The following is a 25,077-nucleotide window of genomic DNA, read 5'->3' as shown; positions in this document are numbered from 1 at the left end:
ATACCGTAACAAAAATGAATAGAGACGCAATAGCGTACTTACAGCTCAGCCGAGCCGCTTTGACCGACAAACAGACGCCGTCATGGACAATGCACGTTCCTCTTCACAAATTCCCGTCAAGCGCCAAATTTCTGTTGAAGACGACACTAAAAGTAATTTTTTTGCAACAACACCACGGCCGCTCAGCCACACACATCGAAAATTCAAGCTGTCAGACTGCAGAGCCACTACGCAGAAACATTGTGAAACAAGCAAAATGTTACAAGTCACACCTTCGCTCCCTAGAAGCCTGTTTGTTGCTGTGGAAACATACACGTGCAAACGTAGACTATAGGTGTTTTTCTATGTGCTAAACACGTAAAGCAAAGGACTAAACACCATACAGGACAGACTTCTCGCTAGCAGCTACCAAACAAAGAGAGTTCTAACCTCATGATGACATCACGTTCGTCTATTGGTCAGTAATGACACGACCTCTTGTCTATTGGTTGGAATAGCCTCATTTGCATCAGCGATAATCGGGTATAAGTGCAGTTGCTCGATCGGTCGGTCGGTCATAGAACGATTGCTATACTCTTAGCCCAGAAATCCAGTCCTCGGGAAATCATGCCAACTTGAAAGGACATTACAAAGTGATGTAATGTGTAATGGTTTGTATTCCAAACAGGGGCGTGGCATAAGCACTAGAAATAAAGAACTAAACTTCACAATGCTACGCCCATTTTTATGAATACGCCAACTTTTATTGACTTCTGCTTGACAGATACAGTAGAACCAGTAGCAGATCCAAACTGTAAAAACGGTGGTGTATATACTATGTACAGCTTTGGTTCTAAACGTATTTACAGCCCACAATTTTTTACCACGCCTACAAATGATGGGCTCTAGCCCGGTGTAGCCCATGCAACGCTACGCGGACCTTAGCTGTTTCAAATTATAAATTTAGTTGCATTTATCACCTTGAAATGCTTCTTATGTGTCTATTCCATGCTGAAACCAATTGTCTGCACGAAGTTGCTTTTACATGGCTAGTAAAGTATTTCTATTTCCGAGTCATTGATGACAAATTTCTAAATAAGGTTTGCAAAGGATTTTGACCAGAAGGTGCTAGATATTTTTCTGGTGCAAGAATAGAGGGAAGACAGAGTGCAATGTGTGTTTGAGTATAAATATATTGTCAAATTGTGCAATAAAAGTTTGACCAAAACATTTACCAACGAACCAAAAAATTTTCCCTTATAAACGGAATGTCACAACACTGACTAATTCATGAGCATTAAAATACCAACACAGTCAACCGCGAATGGCGTTTAACATGCATGCATGCCTATCAAAAAACAAAGCATACACAAATCGCAACAACGTACATTGAATTAATGACTATAGTATACGGTTCATCGCCCTAGGAGTGACTCTTTGTTGTTTTTATGCGATCAAAGGTACCAGCTCTGTCGATCTGGACTGGCTTCGTTCCCCAGGAACACCAATTTCAGCTTCTTCGTAATCGATCTCATCATACTCACTGTCTTCTTCCATTTCAGATCCAACACCCGTTTCACTAGAAGAATGATCTTCGTGAGCCAGATAGTGAATAAAAGTAACGATGCGATGCCAAATGAGGCAGATGAACTGAACAAGAAAAATGATCCCGTACACAGCTAGGAAAGCGAGGCCAAGAACGTTGGTGTGCAGAACCGACAATTTGGCGTGAAAGCCAAGTACGGTAATGAGAACTATCCAAATGATGCTTATCACAGCAAACACAAGAACCATCTGGTCACGAAGTTCTTTTAGGTTTTCCTTCATTTCATCCACCTGCACAAACATACAAAGACAAATTGACGGTTACAACGTTTTTTTACAAACAATCAAATGTGCATAAGATTTGTGTCAACTACTAACCTTTTCGTACATTTCTGATTCTGGTTCTAAGCAGGTTGCTTTTAGTTTATTCCAAAAGATATTCTCTTCATTTCTCTCTGGGCTGGCAGCCATGCTAAGTTTTTCTAAGTCATCGATGACACGTTTTGCTTGTAGTATTGCCATTTCACGATTAGTTGGATGTTTGACCATTTTCAAGGCCATTTTAAGCTTTTTCAAATGTCCTAACAAATAGTACGTTTAAAAATTCAACTATGTACACTAAGTTATTAAATATGTAATCAACTACATTGCATGTACTAACGTCAAAGTACAGTGTGATTAGAATTAGCAAACCTGGCTTGGTTACGCCAATTTCATTTTTCAAAATATCTTCATTTAGGGAGACCAGATTGGCTATGTCACTTCTTCCTTCGTATCCAGCTTCTGCAAACTGCGGTTGGTACTGAGATAGCCCAAGCGACTCTAACCAATCAGTTACGTTATTCTAAACATCGATGAAAACAGAGCTTACATTCATTACAAAATTTAGCGTTATTTGTATGTACGGGAACGCCTAATGGTACAGATGTGTCGGGTAGCTCGTCAATCGCCCAGATTATTCGCTGAACAAGACCAGCTTTCTTCACTCCCAGTGATCTGATGTCCTTTGCATACAAATAGACAACAATAAATTCCATTTCTTTATTGAATTAAGTAGGAAGTTAGAATATCAATGCATTTTGTTGACATAGGTATATAAGCTTACCGCTTCTTGAATTTCGATAAGAAATGACGTGTCGTGATATCCTGCAGCTTCAAAATTTGGAGCGTAAACATCATCCTATATGTACGGACGTTTAATCAATTATTTTAATTAACAAGCTATGTAATGATATTACCGCAACACCGATGTTCTTAAGAAATCTTCTGATGGGAATACCTACTACAATTGTTTCCAGTTAAGATACAACGTCTGTTATTATGCAACTACCACGTGACGTTCAGCTAGTATTGTCACGAGTACCTGTTTAGATGAATGTATGTACGGCAAGTAAAAGTCATTGCAACTTATTGCACACTAACGACATGTGACAATTGCATAAATTGCTTATTGTATGATTATGGTGCTATAAGATGAAACGTACATATGCATGTAATGACTTTTACAATTTACAACAGATTTTACTTGCGGGCGCAGCTTGATTCACGCTTTCAGCTTGTTGTGCTGACGAAGACGAAGCCGAAAGATTTCCGTTACCTTCCGCGTTGTCATTCTCATGTTCCTCTTTTTTATCTTTTGGAAATTGTGGATTCTGTTGTGATGACTCGTTCAAGGTTGGTGGATGACAACAATTGCAACAACCACACGCATATCTCAATTTATCCATGAATGATCGCAAGACCGACCAAATATCTTTATTTTTTGGGTCTTGATTGACTTTCTCTCGAGTTCCCCAAGAACGATCGTTTAAATTGCAGATCGAAAATATAATAAGAAAGAGATAACCAGATGGAAGACAAAGAAGATACCATAGAGAATGGACGAGACAAATGACATCGGTAGTGTGAAGAATCCCAGCTATGATAAAAATCGCAGCTAGTCCACCGAAGTACCATGTACTAACGGCTACATCTGTAAGAGAGATTCCTTTGCTGGATTGTGTCGGACTGGGCGCGTTTAGTTGCGAAGGTGTCGGTGTCTCGGCTCCTTCAAATCCATTAGCAATTTGAACAATCACTCCTATAACGACTACTGCCATGATAATAGAGAAAACAAAAGTCAAAACTTTGGCCATTTTTAGTTGCGTATCCTGCCCACACTTGATGCACACGGCGCCATACACGAAGGATGCCAAAAGAAACAAGACAAGAAACGCAATGTACTCTCCGCTATTGTCATTGTGAGGCGATGTGTGGAATGCGTAACTCATACCGGCCGCCATAAGCAGGATGACAGTGGCCGGTGCGATAATGGTGGAGAAAATCATTGCTGCTTGATAGAAAATGAAGATGATAGAAATGGCGTCGTTGTTTTCTACTACCTTTTTGGCATTGGAACACAACTCTATCAAGTTCGCCATCGTCGACGGAGTCCATCGTCTACGCTGTTTATAAAACTCGTCGAAACTGTCTGGACAGAATGTATAACTGTCTGCAGCAGCCGCGTATTCCAGTCGCCAACCTGCCTCAACCATCAACGTGCAGAGCCATCGATCTTCTCCCATGTCTTTCGTCAAAAACTCTTTGGCTTTTTCTGCTTTGGTCGCATACTCGGGCAAAACCTCTCGCAATGCTCGTGCCCGAAAGACACTGAAACATCCCGGACAGCACATGACCGAACCCAGAACGTGTTCGGATACCTTTTGAAACCAATGACCGACCGCGTAATCAAACTTTTGATACCAGACGATCGGCCCGCTGCCGAGGGGATGGACACGACCGCACACTCCGCCGACGAGTTGGTCGCGACATAGAAGATAGAGAATGATTTCGACGGCTTCGCGATCAAACTCGATATCGGCATCGGTCGTGAGAATAAAGGTGTTGTCGTCATTTAAGTTTGATTTTCGACAGCAAAAGTCAAGAACGTACGACATGTACATGACTTGACTCCAGCGCTTTTTCTTTCTCACTTTGTGCGGATCTTTCAAGTGAACATAGAAAGGCATACCTCCAGGCAAATTCCACTTTATCTGCAGTCCGTAAGGCGTTTCCCATTTCTCTCCATTACTCAATTTAATCTTTAGCATTTCTTCAAGAAGACTGAAGAGCTGATTAGCAAATTGTGTTATATGACAGCCTTTAGAGCCACCGTCAAAGAAGATGTGAGATTCAAAATTGCGAATCTTTTCTCTACCTTGTTCTAGATCTATCCGGTGGATCGACTCAAGGAGCTGTTTCTGCTCGTGCAGCTTTTCATGATACATTGTCGTGCAGACAAACACGTGACTGTCGAGAGCTTCTTTTTGGGGATCTCTCACTTTCTCATCATCAAACTCTGTCTTTCTGTTGAGCATCAGACTCTGATCGGTAAAAGGACAATTGTAATACGATTGAATAAAAAGATTTTCTTCTTTTATCAATGCAATGAGTTTTGTTCGCCAAACGTAGAACACACAGCATATAATTTGAGATATCCACAACAGAATCAAACATATGGGAAGAAGACCGTATTCGTAATATTTTCCTGGTTCGCAAGCTAACTCGTTCTTTAGCTTATGATTTGAGCAAACTCCAAAGGTCGTAGCGACGGCAACAGGAGTGGCTAGAAGGAGGGGCCAAACAAATCCGCTCGTATGCATTCGTGTCGTACAGGAGAACCATGACAATATGTATGCTCCCCAGGTACAAAAGATGGTAACGAGAAAAAACGTATCTCCGGACAGATCATCACGCACTTGTTTTAAGCCTTTCCCTAAATAGTCCACGTCTACTTCCAAGTTGACAAATTTGATAAGCGACATAATTATAGCCGCAGTCGGAAGCGATATTATTCTCCAAAGGTTTGTCAGAATGCCATTCTTCCAGCGAGCGCTCGCTATTCTTCGACCGTCGGCTGGCGTGTTCTGCAGTGTGTTCAAGTATTCTTGAATAGCCGAACACCATACAACGGACAGCAAGATCAAAACTACTGGAATAGAGATAAGCACACCCCACTGATTGTTATTAAACTCGCTGTTAAAAACGACGAGTATTATGACGAGAGATGTAACGCCAGATATCTGTAAAATGAATGCAGTCCACGTAGCGAAAGTGCGGTAGCGCTTCCTTTTCAAAATCTTGCGCCATAGTTTATGCAACACATTCCAACAAGATTGAAAGTGCGTGGTAGACTGGCTGCCTACTGTTTGTTCGAGTTGGTATACATAGTCATTCTGGACGTGACGTTGCTGTAGACGACGTTTACGTTTGTAAATGCGTCCTAGGAGAGTAACGATGGTGCCGCTGAAAACTCCGGACATGAGAATTATGGTTATCGCAGAGTGAGGAATTCGAGCAGCTAGAACGAACGTAAAGATGCAGAGAGCAACACTCTCTGTAGCTGACGTGAGAAAACCCTAAAACGTAAATACATCTATTAGCCGTTTTCCAGATGTTAATTGATACATTTAGTAGTGACCATATTTAGTTGTAATACACACCCTTGTTGACGTGCACGGCAACTTTATCTTCCGAGTCTGTGTGTGCATGGCCCATTTTTGTTTCTCTAGCTGGCGCCCACTTGTGTGTTCGTACTGTCGAGTTACTGTGTTATTTAACGTAACCTCGATAAGTATGTATTGACTTGCACAGATTCTGCTCAGCGACGTAGCCAATTAATGTTAATAATACTAACTAATAAATGTAATCAATATTGACTTGCAAAGAAGTAGGTATTACCAATTGATTAAAATTTTCCCACGTTTAGGGTTATTCAAGCTACGTATATACATGAAGGGTATCTTGGCTATATACACTAATCTGTCGATCTATCAGAAGAATGTTAATGCAGCCAATCTATATGACTTAGAGTAATTGATTGCAGACAACTTTTACACTTATGTCTGCGTACTGGAACTGTAGAAAACGAGAACTATTTCAAGTTGGACTTTCGCCTTTTGTCTTTTTTGTCTATGCTGCAGCAAACTGTCTATTGCTATATCAGAAGTTAAACCAGTCACAAGACAAGTTTATAGTCTTCCATAACCAGCCTCTCCCCTTTTTACTTCCGATCGGAGTAGGAAGGTCTGCATAGTATACAGTTCTTCTGATGTTGTCGTGCTGCCGCTTCACCGCTAGAAGGTTAAATTATGAGTGCTTGGAGTCAGATAATTATTGGTGCAAACGCTGTTGGTTTTCGAGAGCTTGTCATGCCTTGTTCATGGTGTCGCTTTGCGTAACTATAAGGAAAAACCTTATAACCGAGGCTCGGATATCCAGGCTAATGGTACAGTAGTCGTCTGACCAACGACGACCGTGCGACCGTATTTATACCCGATTAGCGCAGATGCAAGTGAAGCTATTCCGACCAACAGACGAGAATCTGTGTCATTACTGACCAATAGACGAACGTGATGTCATCATAAGGCTCCACCTCTTTTGTTTGGTTAGAGTTTGTGCCACACAAAATTTGCGCGTAGCTAGCAAAACATGGGAGCGGGACGTAAACTCACAATAGCTAAACCTGCATGCAAGACAAAGCAGCTATCTGTTGGGTGTAAGTTGTGCAACAATGGTCAACAAACATGGATATTAATTGCCTTGATTCGTGGTCACCAGCGAATTAAGTTGTGAGGGAACGCTAAGTACTCACGAGTGTTCTGTTCATGTTACTCTGCGTTGGACGTAGAGCATTATCTGCACGACTATGAAGAGGACTTACCTGTAAGCCATGATTGCGCGAGTTGTGTTGACTGTTGGTTGACACTGAGGACTCGAAATTGGTTACATCTTGATCTCAAGAAAATGTCTCTCTATACAAACTTGTGTGATCTCAAAAACAGTTTCTTGTACACTGCGGAAACAACGGCGCATTCTGAACTAACTAAAATCCAAGCTAAACTTCGATACACATCTCCCGGCCAAGTCACGGCTTCTGAAGCGTTTAGTGTCAGCTAGCGTTAATAATCTCGTTATCATTCGGACCGTGTAGAATCGAGCGTTGCGTGGATATGAGATTGTTTACTGAGATTTGAAAAAGTCCCCCATTATCAGTTGTAGCAGAGTAGAGAGAGGTTGCATAGTAGCTTATTTCGGGGTAGGGCAGTGTTCCCAGTTGCGTTAGATTAGTGGCGCGAGCACTGGAAATTGAAGTTGAGTTGTGTTCACTAATATGGCGACGACGAAGGACGAAGCCACAGCCAGTGGAACATCAACAGTCACACCAATGCCTGTGGTAGCGTTCGGCAGGCTAGACGCCTCTGATGCGAAGTCCGACAAGTGGCCGCAGTGCGAGGAGCAAATATTGTACTATTTCAAAGTCAACGGCATCATGGATGAGTCCAGAATGAAGACAATTATTCTCTCAGCAGTCGTCGCACGCACGTAGAAGTTACTGCGCAACTTGACGGCGACAGGCAACCGAGAGAAGGTTTCTCACAGATCTTAGGAAGACTCTGTGCAACCACTACAACCCCAGACTAGGCTTTGGTCATGGTACAGAAACTGCGATTCAGTTCGAGAGTCCGACATACGGGTGTATCAGTTGTAGAGTTTTTATCCGCGTGGCGCGCATTATACGAGTTTTGCGAGCGTGGCGAGACAATGGACGAGATGCTCCGTTATCTCTTAGTTTATGGTATTGACGATGAGCGCACACAACGGCGTTTGTTCGCAAAAAATGAGTTGCCGTTTGCGTGGACTTTGGAAATAGCGAGCGCTACAGAAGCGGCAGGGAAAGTCACACGGGAGATAACGGCGTCCAAAGTTGTTGACACGACAGAAGAAGCGGAGGGTGATGCGGCTCGGCTGTACACCGAATGCAACTACAAATGCTCCAAACCTGTTATCGTTGTGAATGGTCAGGACACTCTCCTACTGAATGAAGGTTTAAAGAAACCAAATTTTTTGCATGCAAGAAAGTGGGACACCTCAGTCAGGTCTGTAGATCAAACGGGCAAGACAAGAAATCTAGTCGGATTATGAAAGCACAGCCAAAATCAAAAACCGCACATCAGGGCGAACGGGAAGAGGATGACAAAGAAGAATCTTTAGACATAAAACCCATATGCCCTGTATTCAAATTCAAAGCGGTTACCTTGACGACACAAGTGAAAATAAATGAGATATGCTTAATAATAGAGATTGGCACAGGAGCAGTGGTAACAATAATTAGTGTCACGACGTACAAGGAATATGGGGTCGTCTCCTCCACTTTCTAGAGAGAGTGCCACCATACTGAGAGCATATGGGGCAGAGTAATTAAAGTGTTGGAGACTATCAAGGCCAAGGTACAAGGGATAGACAAAGCCTCTCCTAAACAACTGGAGTTACACGTTGTGGAATAAAACGAACCCAGTTGGCAGGGTAGAGATTGGTTACAACACAAACAAGTGGATTGGAAGGCACTGTTCAGTCTGCACACACACAGTACCCTAGAGAAGCTGTTAGAAGAGAACCGAGAGATTTTCCAGGATGACCTTTGGAGAACTGAAAGGTATCCAAGCCACACACAACACAAAGTCAAAAGCAACACCAGGTTTCATAAGGCAATAAAGGTTCCATATACACTGAAAGAGAAAGTGGAAGAAGAGCTGTTCAGGCTTTAAGCAGCAGGTATTAATAGCACATTGAAAAGTTAGATTGGGCCACACCAATCGTTCCAGTGCTGAAGTCCAATAGAACTGTAAGTATGTCGAGATTACAAGATAACGTTAAATTCCATATTGAAAATTGACCGATATCCATTGCCGGACATAGATGACTTGCTGTCACAGTTAGCACGAGGGGTAGCATTCTGAAACTAGACCTGAGCCAAGTATACTACCAGTTAATTCGGGAGAACCAGTCCCAAAATCTGACAACTGTTAACACGCATAAAGAAACGTTCTGTTACCACTGATTACCGTTTGGAATAGCGTCGGCACCAGCCATATTTAGGGGATCATGGAAGGCTATGCGTCATGGTATACCTTGACGATGTCTTGATAACGAGGAAGATTTAGACTGAGCTCTTGGAAAACTTGGGAGAAGTTTTGAAGAGACTAAGAGAAACTGAGTTGAGATGGCAACAAGACAAGTGTCACTTCAGAGGGGTTCTTTGTTGTATCTAGGCTATCAAATCGACAGAGATGGATTACATCCCACTTAGACAAAAATGAGGGCCATTCGAGAAATCACCGAAACCACGAAAAGTAGCAGAGTTAAAGGCATACCTTGGAATGTTGACCTACTACAGCAAGTTTCTTCCAGATCGAGAGACAGTGTTGGCACTGCTGCATGCCCTTTTACAGAAGAAAGCAACATGGAAATGGTCAGAGGATGAAGACAAGGGCTTCCAGAAATCGAAACGGTTGTTGACGCCTTCTTGTGTACAGGTACACTGCAATACTAAGTTGCCATGGCTCACATTTTGGACTAGGTGCCGTATTGTTGCACAGGCTTGAAAACAGGAATGTACATCCCATTGCGTTTGCACGAGGTTGCTATCCGCAGCTGAAAAAATTCTTTACAGAGTGACTGTGAAGGGGCTGCAATCAATTGTCTTTGGAATTCAAAATTTAACCGTTATATCTATGGCCGACACTTTGAACTTTTGTCTTATCACCAACCACTGAAGGGACTGCTTAAGGCCGAAGCATTCTAGTGACGGCTTCAGCACGAATTCAACGTAGGGCGCTGATATTGGCGGGATATCAGAATACCTAAAGCAGGAAAGAGGCACAACAATGCTGACGCACTAAGCCGAGTGCCCTTACCGAATCTACCACACCATATATGCCAGCCGGAAGCAGTACTTCACGTTATTAAACAGTTGGAAAAGCTTCCAGTTACTGCTACACAGGTTGCATGGTGGACCACTAACGACCCAGTACTATCTCAAGTGCGAACATGTGTTAGAGAACACTGGCCACAAAAAGTAGCAGAAGATGTACGACAAGACAAAATTAGGAGTCACGAAAACTGTGCGTGGAGGCTGACTGTGTAGTTCGTGGTACCAGGGTTGTGATAACTCCTACAGGCCACACACGGATTTGGACAGAGCTTCATGAGGCTCATCCTGGAACAGCTATGATGAGAGGATTGGCAAGGGGTGCGGTCTGGTGGCCAAGCATTAATGCAGAGGTGGAACAGCTGGTCAGGAAATGTAAAATATGGCAAATAAACTGCTCAAACCCTCCTTCAGCGCCGTTACACCAATGGCAGTGGCCAAAAACCATGATCAAGAGTAGATGCATTGGACTATGCAGGACCGTTCCTAGGGTCAATGTTTCTAGTAATAGCGGATGCAAACAGACACTCGAAGTGGATTGAGGGTTACAACTCTGGACAGGCATCTAACGGCTTGATGCGGTATGAAATATTGCGCAAGCTTTTGTTCAACACGGACTCCTAGACGCGGTAGCCTCGGGTACGGGGCCATGTTTTACCAGCAGTGTGTTTTTAGTGTTTATGAGGCAGAATGGCTTCAAACATATCAAAGTTGCACTATATCACCCAGCTTCCAATGGTCTGACAGAAAGTGCCGTCCAGACATTCAAGGCTGGAGTAAAGAAAATGGTTATGGGTACTTTGGAAGAGCGGATTAGTCGTTTTTGGTTTGCATACCGAACAACACCACACACCACCACACACCACCACACACCACCACGGGCGTTTCTCCAGCGGGCGAAAACTTGATGCGACCAAAACTCCAGACCCCCCTGAACTTGGTCAGGCCAGGGTTAGAGGAACGGGTGATAAACAGACAGGCCAGGCAAAAATGAAGACCATAATCGAACGGTGCGGGACAGAGTTTTACAAGCGGAAGACACAATTTATGCTCGGAATCATAACGACGGAGCAGCCTGGTTTCCTGCCAAAATTGTGTAGGGACAGGGCCATTGTCATTTAGATGTCAATTGGGAGACCAGAAAATATTACGTAAGCACACGGATCAAATCCGGCACAGAAATCCTCCAACTGCTGAGCAAAACCAGGAGGCCAAAGTAGGAACCCCTGAGCAAAGAACAAGGTTAGAGAAATGGGATGTAGCATTACCACAAGCTTCACATTCCTATAAACAACCACAGCTAAAAACCATTCAACCAGATGGTCAACCAACCGAACAACAGCCGGGGAAGTACTGCGACGATCAAACAGAGTAACCAGACCGCCGGACAGACTGGACTCGTAGTGATTAGTGACCATTGTTGGGGGAATCAATGCAGTAGATTAAAGAGACAGGTTGCATAGTAGCATAATTCGGGGTAGAGCAGTGTTACCGGATGCTGTGGATTATCAGTAAACTGCTGCTACGCAGTTCTGCGTAGTGCTTCACAACACACCATGTTGTTCGGTCACGTGTGTAACCCTGACCTACAGCATGTAATTACCTATTATTAGCTAGTACTAAACTACCCTTGTGACCTTAGCGGTCCCTTTAAAGTTGCGTGTAGTTGAACATGACTAAATAATTGTTCAACGGGGTGCTGTCTCTCAACGTTATTAGGTACATCCGTCAGCAGCTGCTACGTATACATACTTAATCCCACTTTCATACACTTCGTCTTTATAACCAAAAAATGAATACGAACAGGTATAAATTGTTTTGAAAAATGATGGGTACGTAGGGATTGAGAGTACTTATTTCATTTACGCACATCTCCCACATCACAATCTTGATACTTAAATCACACACGTGCATCTCAATATTGTTATGTAGGAGATGAGCATGATTGAAATAAGTGCTATGCATTCCTACATACCCATCATTTTCTCAAAATGGTTTTATACTTGTCCATGAGCATTCATGCCTCCTGATCCTCAGCTGTCTTACATACACTGTGCACATGTCTTACCATGTGGCGTGCATGTACACCAGCCGAGGGTTTAGCACTGTACTGCTTCTCCATTCATCTTATAATTGAGCAAGATGTTAAGTGGAGAAAATAAGCGCCACCAGATTCACAAAGATCCTTTCGTTCGGCTGTACGGTTCATCCCATTCTAGACGCGCTTGTACTCGATTTTATCATCCGCTATGGTGCCAGGCAAATTAACTGCGAATACAGCGTGTCAGTAAGAAAGTGATGCTTCGCTGACGCTTTTCCATTAGTAGTTTAGCTAACTCGTTAATTAAACGAGTTTTCGATTTTTATCAGTCAAAAAAAAACGGTAACACGACAACCTCATGTAAAGGAACAGTACACCAGATCGTCTCTTCCGTCGGAAGTAAAAATAGTGAAGGGGTGACCAAGCCAGATAGCGAGAAGATTTCTCTCAATTGACAATATCGATTAGTTTAGTTTACGTTATTCAATCAGTATTATTTCCAAGCAAGATATGGGCTGGTCAGATGGATCACGCCCTAAAATTTTGAACGGGACAAAGCCTTTCCTGGGACCCTCCGTCTCTACGCCGCTGCATGAAGTATGCCATCGTAATACTATCCTTCTACGTATAAAGCTTTCAATCTTTGCTGTAGTTTCAAAAGAATTGGTAATGTAATTTAGTGCCAAGAATGTCACACAAAGCAAACTTGGCGTTACAGTAGCTTCGTCCACAGGCGTTCGCCTCGCTTCTCCGTGACGCGCTCGCGCGTCACATGACTAGCTGACGTCGAACGACGAGTGAGGCTGTTACATTGGCCCAGTGACGTGCGAGTGCTGCATGGAGGAGCGAGGCGAACGCCTGTGGACGAGGCTAGCGGTACAGACTGGTGGTAACAAGAACCTTATAGGGCGTATTATGCAAATGTCATATATGGTTAGTACTAAAACACAGAGGTCAGGAGACCTCTTCAAGTCAACAACTGGAAAGCGAGTACCAGTTATTAGGGCACTAAGTAAACGTGAAGGTGCGTAGTTTGTATAAATAATTACTTGCATGCTGTCACGTGAGAGACAAACAAAATGCAAATGATATTTGAGCTTACAACAAGAATAGCTGTCTTCCTCGGCCACGGGTAGTTTCTCCGAGAGCGACTGAACAGACCGCACCAAATGGAGCGAACGAAAGAAAATAGGCTTGGAATCATTAGTGCCAAGAGGAGACGCCAAAAATTGGCCGCTTTGTTAGTTTTCCTAGTTTCAGCCGATTTGAGGGTAGACGACGAGTTTGTGTCATTGAAATGTTGTGCCATGATCAAAAACGACAGTTTCGACATGACTAGACAGGCCAAAACAGCAAGAAAGAGGACAATCCTGAAGACAACGCGCACACCTTTTAGCCATTTGGAACGAGCCGGCCAATCCGTTCCATCATCTTCTTCTTTTTTCTTTTCAACTGTAAGCGAATAGTCAAGCAAGTTGTTTTCTTCTTGTGGTGTTTTAGGTAGACTGTCAACTGATGCGCTCATTACTGTATACTCATGCACCGAGAGCAAAGGCTAGCTACTCAAGTACCATGTCAGGGAAACGTCTCGTGATCAGTAAAGACAACATCTCGTGATCTACTTACTATTAGCTACGACGTATTCATATCCAAAAATTAGTGTGCTTCGTTAGACGAGATTATTAACAGCTAACTCTTTGCACCGAAGAACTTCTAAAAATATTGACTTTTGTTACTAATTAAAATTCTATTTACGAAGACACACAATAAGATCGTACTAGCTGTGTGCGCGTCTCATGTACCCCTACACGTACACACGTGACTGAAGATAGAACCAAGACAATATTTTCTCTTTATGATCGAGAGACACTTTACAGAAGTTCTTAGTTGCATAATCAGTCTGACATTCTGATGTTTGAGTGCAAACAATGTGCTAGTGCAGTGAATCGATCTGCAGCACGTAACTCACATGTTAACTTATTCCACTGCAGTAACACATTTTCCGAATGGAAATAGAAAAAGAAAAATGAGCAAAGCTAGGAGTTTTGACTTGTAAAGTTTCTTCGGCCATGTCTGATTTGGTCATGGAGGAAGCGACATGCGATGACCTAAAACTGTCCAGAAGTTGGTGTCAATCTGTGACAATGTCAAGTCGCAAATTCGAAATCGATAAAATACAGTAAGCAAGCACGTACACAGGATTTTTTGGTGGGTTTTCCAACAACAAGAAAATTAATATCAATGTGGTTTGGTTCCCATTGACATACGAGTCTCAGCTAATTCAAACCTCTTGCTATTGCATAGCATCATTGATCCAACAATCATTTTTAGGGTTAAATTTGTGGGGGTAAGTGCTAAAGTTTTATCTAAGCTAGGGTTAGGGGTAAACTTCTAGGGGTTAGAATTAGAGTTGCCAGGCCGGATTAGGGTTAGAATTGGGTTACGGGTTAGGATTAGGGTTAGGGTTGTGATGGTTAGGGTTAGAGTTGTGGGGCTTAGGGTGAGAGTTGTGATGGTTAGGTATAGAGTTGTGAGGGTTAGGGGTATAGCTGTGAGGTTAGAACAAGCTGTGAGGGTTATAATTAGGACTAAAGCTGTGAGTGTTACAACTTAGGGCTCAATATATGTACGTCAAGACTGAGCTTCCAAGCATCAGGAGCGAAGGCAGACTCAACGACCCTAGTTCTAGTTTGTACGCGTCGCGGAAGAGGCTGATCCTGCACGTAAGATTTGCATGTGCAATGAGACACCGTTTACCAAGCTTGACTCGATCCAGTCTCTCTCCGCCTTCGTCATTCCTCGAGGACTGACTTGGGGAACGAGGAAGCCGTTGATTCGGGAATGACGAAGGCGGAGAGAGACTGGGTCGTGTCGTAATTATACCTGCCCGGACGTTAAGTCATGCGGCATGCGTGACGCCATACAGTTGGCGACGTCATACCAGCTTGTAGTTTCTTGTGCCCCGCCCCCCTTCAATCAAACTCTGAATTCGCCACTGAGCACATTACGTCAAACTCTAGCACGCATGGTGTGTCGCCTCGCCTCTTCGCCTGCTGTGTTTCCAGTCAACTTTCTTCAGATGCTTAGTCATTCGGTCTAAAAAGGCGCCCAACATGGTGCAAACAAAGTGCTAGACACACATGGACACGTTCCTATATACATACGGGTGTTACTATATTTCCCGGATGTGCTCTGATCTTTTCGTTATTTAAACGTCGAAAGTTCTCTACAGCCTGTAGAAGAGGAAAAACTATACACGAGCGTAAGGAGCAAATTGGACAATTAGAAATACACATCAACCATTGAATATGGTAAAATCTAACTGATGGAGTATTTCTTTTTGGATGACTCTTTACTAGATTTGTCTTCTAGAGTTTGACGTACTAGATTTTCTCAGTGGCACATCCGGACTTTGATTGAAGGGTACCGCAAGCGACTACAAGCTGGTATGACGTCATCAACTCTAAGACGTCACACAATCTCTCCCGCGCGTTGCGTACAAAGTAGTCACAGGGCCGGATCCAGAGCGGGTGTTCAGGGGGTTGCAACGCCCGCTTTTCCAATAGGCGTGGTTCAATAATTTCAAATAATTTTAGTAGAAAAATAGAAAACTAGTAATGCTGTACAAATAACTGCTAACGGTGAAACCCTCTTTCAAAAATTTCTGGATCCGGCGCTGTAGTCGTAGAGTCTGTCCTCGCTCCTGATGCTGCTTTAATACAAGAATACTGTAGAGTACACGTGATTTACTAGCTACACCAGCACGCATGCGTCCTCATGTCACACTGCGAAGCTCAGTCTTGACGTACATACATACACGAGGACTGAGTTACTTCTTTCAACTGTACACGTGTAGCCATCGTCACAGGAGCTACAGAATTATTTAGACTTACATAGGGCAATTATGGGCGTTTCTGAACGGGCACGTGCCCATTGTATAGCCAGACCCTTCCCACCGGCAGGAAGTAGGCGAGGGTCTGGGTAGCCCATGCCTGGATTCGCCGCTGGTACTAATCTAAATGCATAACTTGGTAATCAATTAATTTGCCCACGTGTGTATCGCAGAAAGATCTGGACAAGAATCTCGTTACGATGAACACCCGGACTAGCAGAAAAAGGCGTGGTCAGAGTTTCTTACCGGTTTTTATTATACACCACAGACTGCCATTTCAAGTTTCATCGTTAGATACTCTTCCAATACAATATATATATAATACATAGCTATATTCATACATCTGGCTGCCATAGAAAAATTTCTAAAAAACTGTCGCATCCTCTGCCTGTCAAGCAATAAACGTAATAAACCAACATTTTGTGAGAATTAAAATAAATAAAATGATGTGAACCAGCGCATCTACACTGTATTGTATGGCTGAATCCTGTCTAACACAGCATATATTATATATACATTATTATCTACACAAGTCACTTTGCACAACTTGGTGTGCCATGTCCAGATCCATCTTCAGGAAGCCAGTCCCACTGTGACGTACTCTCATCCTGCTGACACACGAGAGAGTGTGGACCTGTTAGAGTGTATCCGTCATTACACGTTGGTTTAAGTTTGCAAGTCGTCTGATTAGATGTCTCGTCTACCGTTGAAACAAATCTTCCATTGTTGAGGCCAATTTCCCTGCATGGACATTGAAATTCTCCTGAAACAAATTGATTGTTAATTATAAGAGTTTACTATAACTAGAGAATTGACTACATACAAACAAACCAACTAGTAATGAATAAAAAAATAAACAGTGAAGTTTAAAAACATCAACACACACACACACCACACACACACACACACACACACACACACACACACCACACACACACACACACCACCACCACCACCACCACCACCACCACCATCACCCCCACACACACACATACAAATACACAAACACACACACACACCACCACCACCACCACCACCACCCCACACACATCACCACCCCACACACATCACCACCCCACACACATTACCACCCCACACACATCACCCCCCCCCCCACACACACACACACTTACTGGTTGTTTGTCTACAAGTTGGCATTTCATGGTTGTATTCACCATCAGAAAGACACGTTCGTTTCCGTTTGCCATAAAGTCTGTAGCCGTTGTCACATTTGTACACTAACCGATCGCCTGGTGATAAAGGATCTTCAAGGTTTTTCCCCTTCCTTTCATTCCTTCTTACTCTTTCTGTCATGTGGCTTCCAACTTTCTCTCTTAAACATTTCTCCTCTAAAGACAAAATATCACAACAATGTGATGGGAAAGAGACACTATTACACGTACAGATTAGACAAACAAATAAATCAGAAGAAATCATAACCACATTATCACAAATTGAATATATATATATATATATATATATATATATATATATATATATATATATACGAAATGATTGACATGAAAAGCTGACAAAAATGCAGTAAAAATTGCAGTAATACAAGCAAGCAATAAGACAATTAGACAGAAACAAACAGAGAACTGGGAAAGAAAACACTGATGAGAATAATGGATGCACACAAACACACACACACACACACACACACACACACACACACACACACACACACAACACACACACACACACACACACACACACACACACACACACACACACACACACCAAAAGGATAGAAGTCGATGAGAAGAGACAAGCAGACATACAGATAGACTGTAAGTCAAACATACAAAGAAATACAGACTCCAAGATAAACAAACAATTAGACAAATTTACACACAAGCAAACAAATAAACAAGCAAACACAAGCAAAAACAAATAAACAAGCAAACAAACAAAAGAATATAAATAATCAATTGCCATAACAACAATGAAAAATATGCAGGAAACTGTCAGACCTACCCCTCTTCTTGCAAACATTCATTCTCATCTGCTTTTCCCACTGTTCACTGATATCATCCTTATCATCATCAGCAATAGTAAATCCACCCCAAAGTTGACACTCAAGTTCCTTTGGCGCCCCCTCGTTTAGCATGAAGCCTTCTTTACAATAGGGCACCAACTTGGTTCCTGGAGAATATGATGCAACACTATTATTCCAATTGTAGAAGTTTCCATCATATGGTAGAGAAAGTAGAGGACAATCTGACAACACAACAACAATAATTAGTAATCAAATGACAAGCCATTACCAAAGTTAAGAAACAACTAAAGATATAAAAGATGGTAGCTATGACAAAGTCTGTCTACTCAACCCTCTGACTGTCTGTCAAATTCATTTTTTTCAAACATGAACTACCATACAATAACAGGTAATATGTAACAGCTGGATACATACAATGTCGTCCTAAAACCTTACAACAACTCAATCACTAAATCAACTAAACACTAAACTAAGACTAAATCTAAATTAAACTAAATTGTGTCATTCCTTCTGTTTCTCTGTCAGTCAGTGTGACTGTCAGTATGTCTGTCATTCTGTCTGTTTTTAATCCATTAGGTCTGAATTGATAAACAGAGTAATGGACTGAGCTAAACTTCGTTACTTTTGAAGGTTTGCTTGTTGTATCTTTAAAGTTTAAAATCAATAAAACCATTTGTCTGTCTATGTCTGTCTGTCTGTCTGTCCAATACGTATACTTTCAACATTGAAATCTACATAAAACACAACAAAGCAACTCTAACTGTCCCAATTGCACATAAACTCTATTAAACTGTCTGTCAGTCTGTCTGTCTTTCTATCTCTAGGTCTGTCTGTCTGTCTTTCTATCTCTAGGTCTGTCTGTCTGTCCATCTCAGTCTGTCTCTCTGTCTGTCTGTCAAATACATATATTTTTCTGGCTGCCAGTCTGTTTGTCTTTCTGTCAGTCTGTATGTATGTCTGTCTGTCTCTCCGTCTTTCTGTTAGTTTGTCTGTCTGTCTGTTTGTCAGTCTGTCTTCCTGTCAGGTCTGTCTGTCTTGTCTTGTCTTGTCTTGTCTTGTGTGTGTGTGTGTGTGTGTGTGTGTGTGTGTGTGTGTGTGTGTGTGTGTGTGTGTCTGTCTGTCTGTCTGTCTGTCTGTCTGTCTGTCTGTCTGCCTGCCTGTCGAAATAATATGTTTCAATAGCACAACAACTAAATACTTATGTTCTCAATGTCCTCCTAAACCTACAAGCCTGTTCACACAAGCACTTGTAACCAGTTTCTAAAAAGTTGTGTGAACGCAAGCTGAGCCAAGTCGTGATGGAATGGCCCACCTCAAACTGCCATGCCAATACGGTTTGGCTCGGCTCAGTTCAGCTCGCATTCACCTGTAAACGGTACCTTAATTAAACCAACTAAATTACTCAACAGAAACTAAACACCAAACTAAACTAAACGAAATCTAAAACTACATATTGTGTAATTCCTTTGTCTGTTTTGATTATCTATCTGTCTGTCTGTCTGTCTGCTTGCCTGCCTGCCTATCTGTCTGTCTGTATGTCTGCTTGCCTGCCTGCCTATCTGTCTGTCTGTCCGTCTGCCTGCCTATCTGTCTGTCTGTCTGTCTGTTTGCTTGCCTGCCTACCTATCTGTTTGTCTGTCTGTCTGTCTGTCTGCTTGCCTGTCTGCCTATCTGTCTGTCTGTCTCTCAATCTGTGTTGCTGTCTTTCTCTCTCCATTCACTTGTCAATCTCCTTACTCTCTGGCCCATCAGTCACTCTGACTGCTTCTTTGTTTTTGTGCCTTTCTGTCTGTCTGCATACCCTGCATCTCTGAACATGTGTTGCATGCAAGAACTTCTACTACAATGTAGCTATACGTATAATTGGACTGCAACAAACAAACTAGAGTTTGTTGTTCGTTGTTTTAGCGTCTGTTTATTTGTATTTCAGTAAATACTGGTAACTTTCAGTTTGTAAATTCAAGTAAAACCAAAATATTCAGCATGCGCGCACACACACACACACACACACACACACACACACAGTCACACGCACACACCACACTGTCACACATCATACTCTATGTTGTGACTCACCTCTTTTCCTAAGCATCACAGTTTTCGAATAGGTTTGGCCAGCAATCGCCACAAAACACGTGTAATTGCTGACATAATCCTCAGCGACTCCACGAATGACAAGAACCGTAGTCTGTCGTGCCTTCATGTAAGCGAATCGTTTGTTTCCTGCCAAAGCTTTGTCTCTACTGTCAAGCTGATGGATTGGTTTGATAACCTCGTTCTCAATTGTTTTCCATCCGAACTCAATTTCAAGAGATTTTGGTACGTTCCCTGGCAGTTCAACTGTGCAACTCAATTCAGTATCCCTGGCTTGTACCTCCTGTGTCTCCTCAATACCTGTCAGTCTCACGTCTTGGACAAGAGCTACAATACAAACAAATGTTAATTAAGTACCATAATACTAGCAAATGGGTAGTCAAAAACTGAATAAATAAATAAATAGCTAGGAAAACAGAATGGACAAAAATACAAAACTATTAATATTTTTGAAAGATTGGTAGGTTTAAAAGTAGACATGCACAAACACACAAACACAAATGCACACTCACACATGGGCACACATGCATATTCACACACACGCGCGTACCCACACATGAACGCATGCACACACACACACACACACACACACACACACACACACACACACACACACACACACACACAGAAACAAGACACACAAACAAGAAAGCAAGCACCTAAGCATCAGACAAGCTCCACTAGACTACAAAATCAAGATAATGTCACACGAGTCCCTAGAAGTGTATCAGTAATCCCCTATTATGATAATGCCACTTTGGATGCTGACTCGACATCCACATCATTCCCCGTACGTTGGGGACTACAATGATTCAATAAAAAATTTAATAATCACATCATAACGTGGAAAATTTGAGTCAGATCAGCAACTGATGTCACTCAGCTTTTGGGTAATTAGAACAGACAAGCCAGTGCGCGCGCACACACACACACACACACACACACACACACACACACACACATTTACAATCAAACATGCATACAAAGCAACAACAGGAAAAATGTTTTGTAAGTTAACAATTGATGGCAACATTCACTAGACAGGAGGAACACATGCAAGTAAACAGCATGTTATGTAAGAAGACACAAAAAAGGAGGCAAGCACTTATGCAATCAGTTGATTAAGCTACAGTACTAGTAGACAACAATATCAAGATAATGTCACACAAGTCCCTAAAAGTGAATCTTCCCCTAATATGATAATGTCACTTTGGATGCTGACTCAACATCCACATGATTCCCAGGAAGGTTGGGGAATTTAATAATTCAATAATTTTTTTATTACTCACATCAGAGTGTTAAAAATATGAATCAGCTCAGCAGACTGATGTCACTCACAGCTTGGGGAATTGGAAGAAACACAAACCTACACACACACACACACACACACACACACACACACACACACACACACACACACACACACACACACCAACATACTGAAACCATCACAGACAGACAAACAGACCAACACAAACTACTACCACCTGTCCGCTCAGTAACAGAGATCTCCAAGACAATCCACTCTCCTTTCTCCACATCACATTTCATCTTTATCTCAGACCCCTTGCTCCTACACCTAACAACCTTTTCATGATACACTCTCTCTCCCGCCTCTAGGCGTCTTTTCTGAGATGTAACTCTGTAACCCCTGTAGCGCGGCACCTCACAACAACCTCTGCCCTCACAACTCAAACTCTCTAGGAACCAAAACACAAAAAAATAAAAAATAAAACTTTCTGAACATCAGAGTGCGTTATATTACTCGGAGAACGAATAGAGTTCGACGAAACGTCGACAAATGAAAGAAAAAGGATGATACAAAGCAAGTTCATGAGACAGCACTGCGTCATTGAGAAGCGAAATGGTCAAAGACAAACAGCAAACTGAACATAGGCCTATATAGATGCTCTGGATATCTGGACAAGACCATGTTGTCGCAATCCATGATATCATCCACTACACGTCACTTTCCCCACCACAATTCCCCCAAATCTCCCTGATCTCCCTGATGTAAAGTAGTGCGTCCAGGCTGAGCGGCCCACGAATTGGAGAAGAAGGCGCGCAAGCGTACTGAACTCCGAGGCGATGTGAGACAATTGGAAAAGCCAGAAAAAGACAAAGTGTGGCAAAGTTTGCGTGTACGGAAAGCGAAGACGAATGGACGGCGAGCTGCTGCAGCGTCTAACTTTTGATGAACCAGCAGTTTTGTGGTAAACTTCGCTAGGCAAGAGATGTCATTGATATTAATATTGTGGTCGATTTCACAATCGGCAGTAACGTAAAGACGTGTGCTGTGACGATTTTATAATTACCGCAGGCAGGAACTGGTAGGTACAGTACCTGTAATGTGTGGCAAAAATGGTGTCCTTTACAAAGAAACTCTTACCGTCTATACCTGACTCTAGCTAGTGTAACCCTACTCTGAAAACTAGTCGTGTATCCTATTGCTATAGGCGAGAAAACGTGAGCATGCGCGCAAATACCACGTTAACGCACACACACACACACACACACACACACACACACACACACACACACACACACACACACACACACACACACACACACACACACACGCACGCACGCACACACACACACACACACACACACACACACACACACACACACACACACACACCAGAGCTGCCAACTCTCCCTCATTGAGGGGGAGACTCCCGCATTTGGGACTCTTCTCCCGCCTACCTGCATTTGGCATCAAATCTCCCGCATTCTGACCATTGGTGGGTGTAACCAAAATGATGAGCGTGCCTGTTCTGTGTAACTGTACCCTACAGTTCTTGTACATGCATGTGTACACACACTTCATATCCGAATATCAATTTCTATGTGCCAGCCCCCTCTTCATCCGGCTCTTCCTTAACATACTTGGTCAAAGTACCGACCTAGAATTCGAAGGAGGAGTCGGTCAAAAGTGGAAAAGGGGAATGGGCTATCTACCTAATTACCATATATGTATTGCTGGAAAAGCGATCGAAGAAGGCCACAAGAAATAGAATCCAGAACATCCCAACTAGCCACGAGAATGTACATGTACTTTGTTCTTAGATTTTTATAACAGGCAGTAGTACCTACAGTACAAGTTCTGTGTTTAATTAATTAATTATTATGTTTAGTAATTGGTGTTGATACTGTGTGTCGCTAATTAGGCACATTAATCAATCGGTTATACATTTGTTGCACTACAACTAAATAAAATAATGGCTTCTACTCCTATCGGGCATGCAAATATTTAATTATGATGATTAGATATTATTTATATATATTTAACAGATATTACGATATAAATTTATTGATATTAATGTTATTGTAGGCGTGTCCCAAAAATTTTTAAACTTTCGCATTCTCCCGCATATTTATCCTGCAAACTCACGCATTTGACACTGCTAGATTGGCAAGTCTGACACACACACACACACACACACACACACACACACACACACACACACACACACACACACACACACACACACACACACACACACACACACACACACACACACACACACACACACACACACACACACACACAAACAAGCAAACAAACAACAAACAAATACATGAGGTGAAATACTATAAGGTGAGGTTATGTCGGACCTAACGCACGCTATGTAGGCGTAGTCATACAAACTTTACCTCACTCCTAATTAATTCACAATTGAAACACTAAAAATTTGCCACAAACCCTAGTCACTCACTCTTCTCTAGCACTTTTGACTAACAAAAACAAATCTCTGAATATCGAGCAACTCTACAGACCTAATATTTTTTAGTAAGTACTCTGCAGTGTAAGATCGATGTGGTGAATCCCACTACGTGTACTAGAAAGTAGTAGCTACAGGGCCGGATCCAGGAATTTTTGAAAGAGGTGGTTGACCTGGTAGCAGTTATTTATAGCATTACTAGTTTTCTCTTTTCTAATGAAATTATTTAAAATTATTGAACCACCCATTGGAAAAAAGGGTAATCCCCCTTAACCCCCTCTGGATCCGGCCCTGATCTATCTCTAATTAACCACCTACGCGTAAACGGGAAATACATAATAATGTGCGGCTAGCCAAAGTCTATTTTTTGAAAAGTGGTTACGTGCGGCCGCAGACTCTGCTAGTAGTCTTACTGTGTTCGTACAAATTGTTGTCTAGTAATATGTGGCGCGTGTACGTCACGTGCAGTGCAAGAACACGTGTTTGCAGGTGTGTTGTTGCAGACATACGATGGTTTCATCCGCGTCACTGCAAGTGCGATAACTGCAATGATATTGATTCAGCTGTCATAAACGGATGTTGCTTTTAGATACGACGCGCAGCTGTGCATATGATACTGATACATATTAGACATATTGGCATCTCAGATCACCAGATAACTACAAAGTATTATTTGCAAATGTTTGCAATAATACTTGTAAGTATTCTGTAAATAACAATACATTCATATCTACGTAGATTACACTAATGGTTACTGTAAGCTATAAATTTGGGGTCTCCATGAATGCTAATTGGCGCATCCCAAATTTGGGACTCCAAGGACATCGACAAATTGATTACTAGAATTGATTCATAAATTTGCAAACAAAAAATAATTTTTTTATGTAATTTAAAAAATTTGTTTTACTGCAACTTAAAACATTTGCAAAAATGGTTTTAATTAATTAATTAATTAATTCGTTCGCTCTTATCCGGTAGCCTACTTGATACCTTACTAATTTTGAACTCCCGGATGTGATCCTAATTTGTTTGGCTTCCTATTTATAGGCA

The 25,077-nt window shown here is 42.1% G+C and overlaps 2 protein-coding genes across 3 annotated transcripts; both read right to left on the bottom strand.

Annotated features, from left to right (window-relative positions):
* Window positions 1-1,163: 1,163 nt before the first annotated feature.
* Window positions 1,164-14,072, bottom strand: LOC134198471 (chitin synthase chs-2-like). 2 transcript variants are annotated; one of them, XM_062667880.1, is made up of 8 exons: window positions 13,417-14,072; window positions 3,050-5,921; window positions 2,763-2,806; window positions 2,630-2,704; window positions 2,430-2,528; window positions 2,218-2,368; window positions 1,903-2,105; window positions 1,164-1,815 (listed from the first exon to the last, which is right to left on the bottom strand). In XM_062667880.1, the coding sequence occupies exons 1-8, from the start codon at window positions 13,837-13,839 to the stop codon at window positions 1,426-1,428; spliced, it is 4,257 nt and encodes a 1,418-aa protein (XP_062523864.1). In that variant the 5' UTR covers window positions 13,840-14,072; the 3' UTR covers window positions 1,164-1,425. The 2 variants fall into 2 exon arrangements, with proteins under 2 accessions (XP_062523864.1, XP_062523865.1); XM_062667881.1 differs by lacking the exon at window positions 13,417-14,072 and adding an exon at window positions 7,226-7,278.
* Window positions 14,073-16,483: 2,411 nt separating this feature from the next.
* On the bottom strand, window positions 16,484-22,274 carry LOC134198567 (uncharacterized). Its single transcript, XM_062667982.1, has 6 exons — window positions 22,068-22,274; window positions 21,790-22,002; window positions 20,285-20,629; window positions 18,187-18,429; window positions 17,340-17,555; window positions 16,484-16,969 (listed from the first exon to the last, which is right to left on the bottom strand). The coding sequence occupies exons 1-6, from the start codon at window positions 22,153-22,155 to the stop codon at window positions 16,740-16,742; spliced, it is 1,335 nt and encodes a 444-aa protein (XP_062523966.1). The 5' UTR covers window positions 22,156-22,274; the 3' UTR covers window positions 16,484-16,739.
* Between the last annotated feature and the right edge of the window lie 2,803 nt (window positions 22,275-25,077).

The sequence above is a fragment of the Corticium candelabrum genome, chromosome 2 (assembly GCF_963422355.1).
Source record: "Corticium candelabrum chromosome 2, ooCorCand1.1, whole genome shotgun sequence".
Lineage (NCBI taxonomy): Eukaryota > Metazoa > Porifera > Homoscleromorpha > Homosclerophorida > Plakinidae > Corticium > Corticium candelabrum.
The sequence above is the reverse complement of the archived record's forward strand: the minus strand, read 5'-3'. Positions and strand labels throughout refer to the sequence as shown.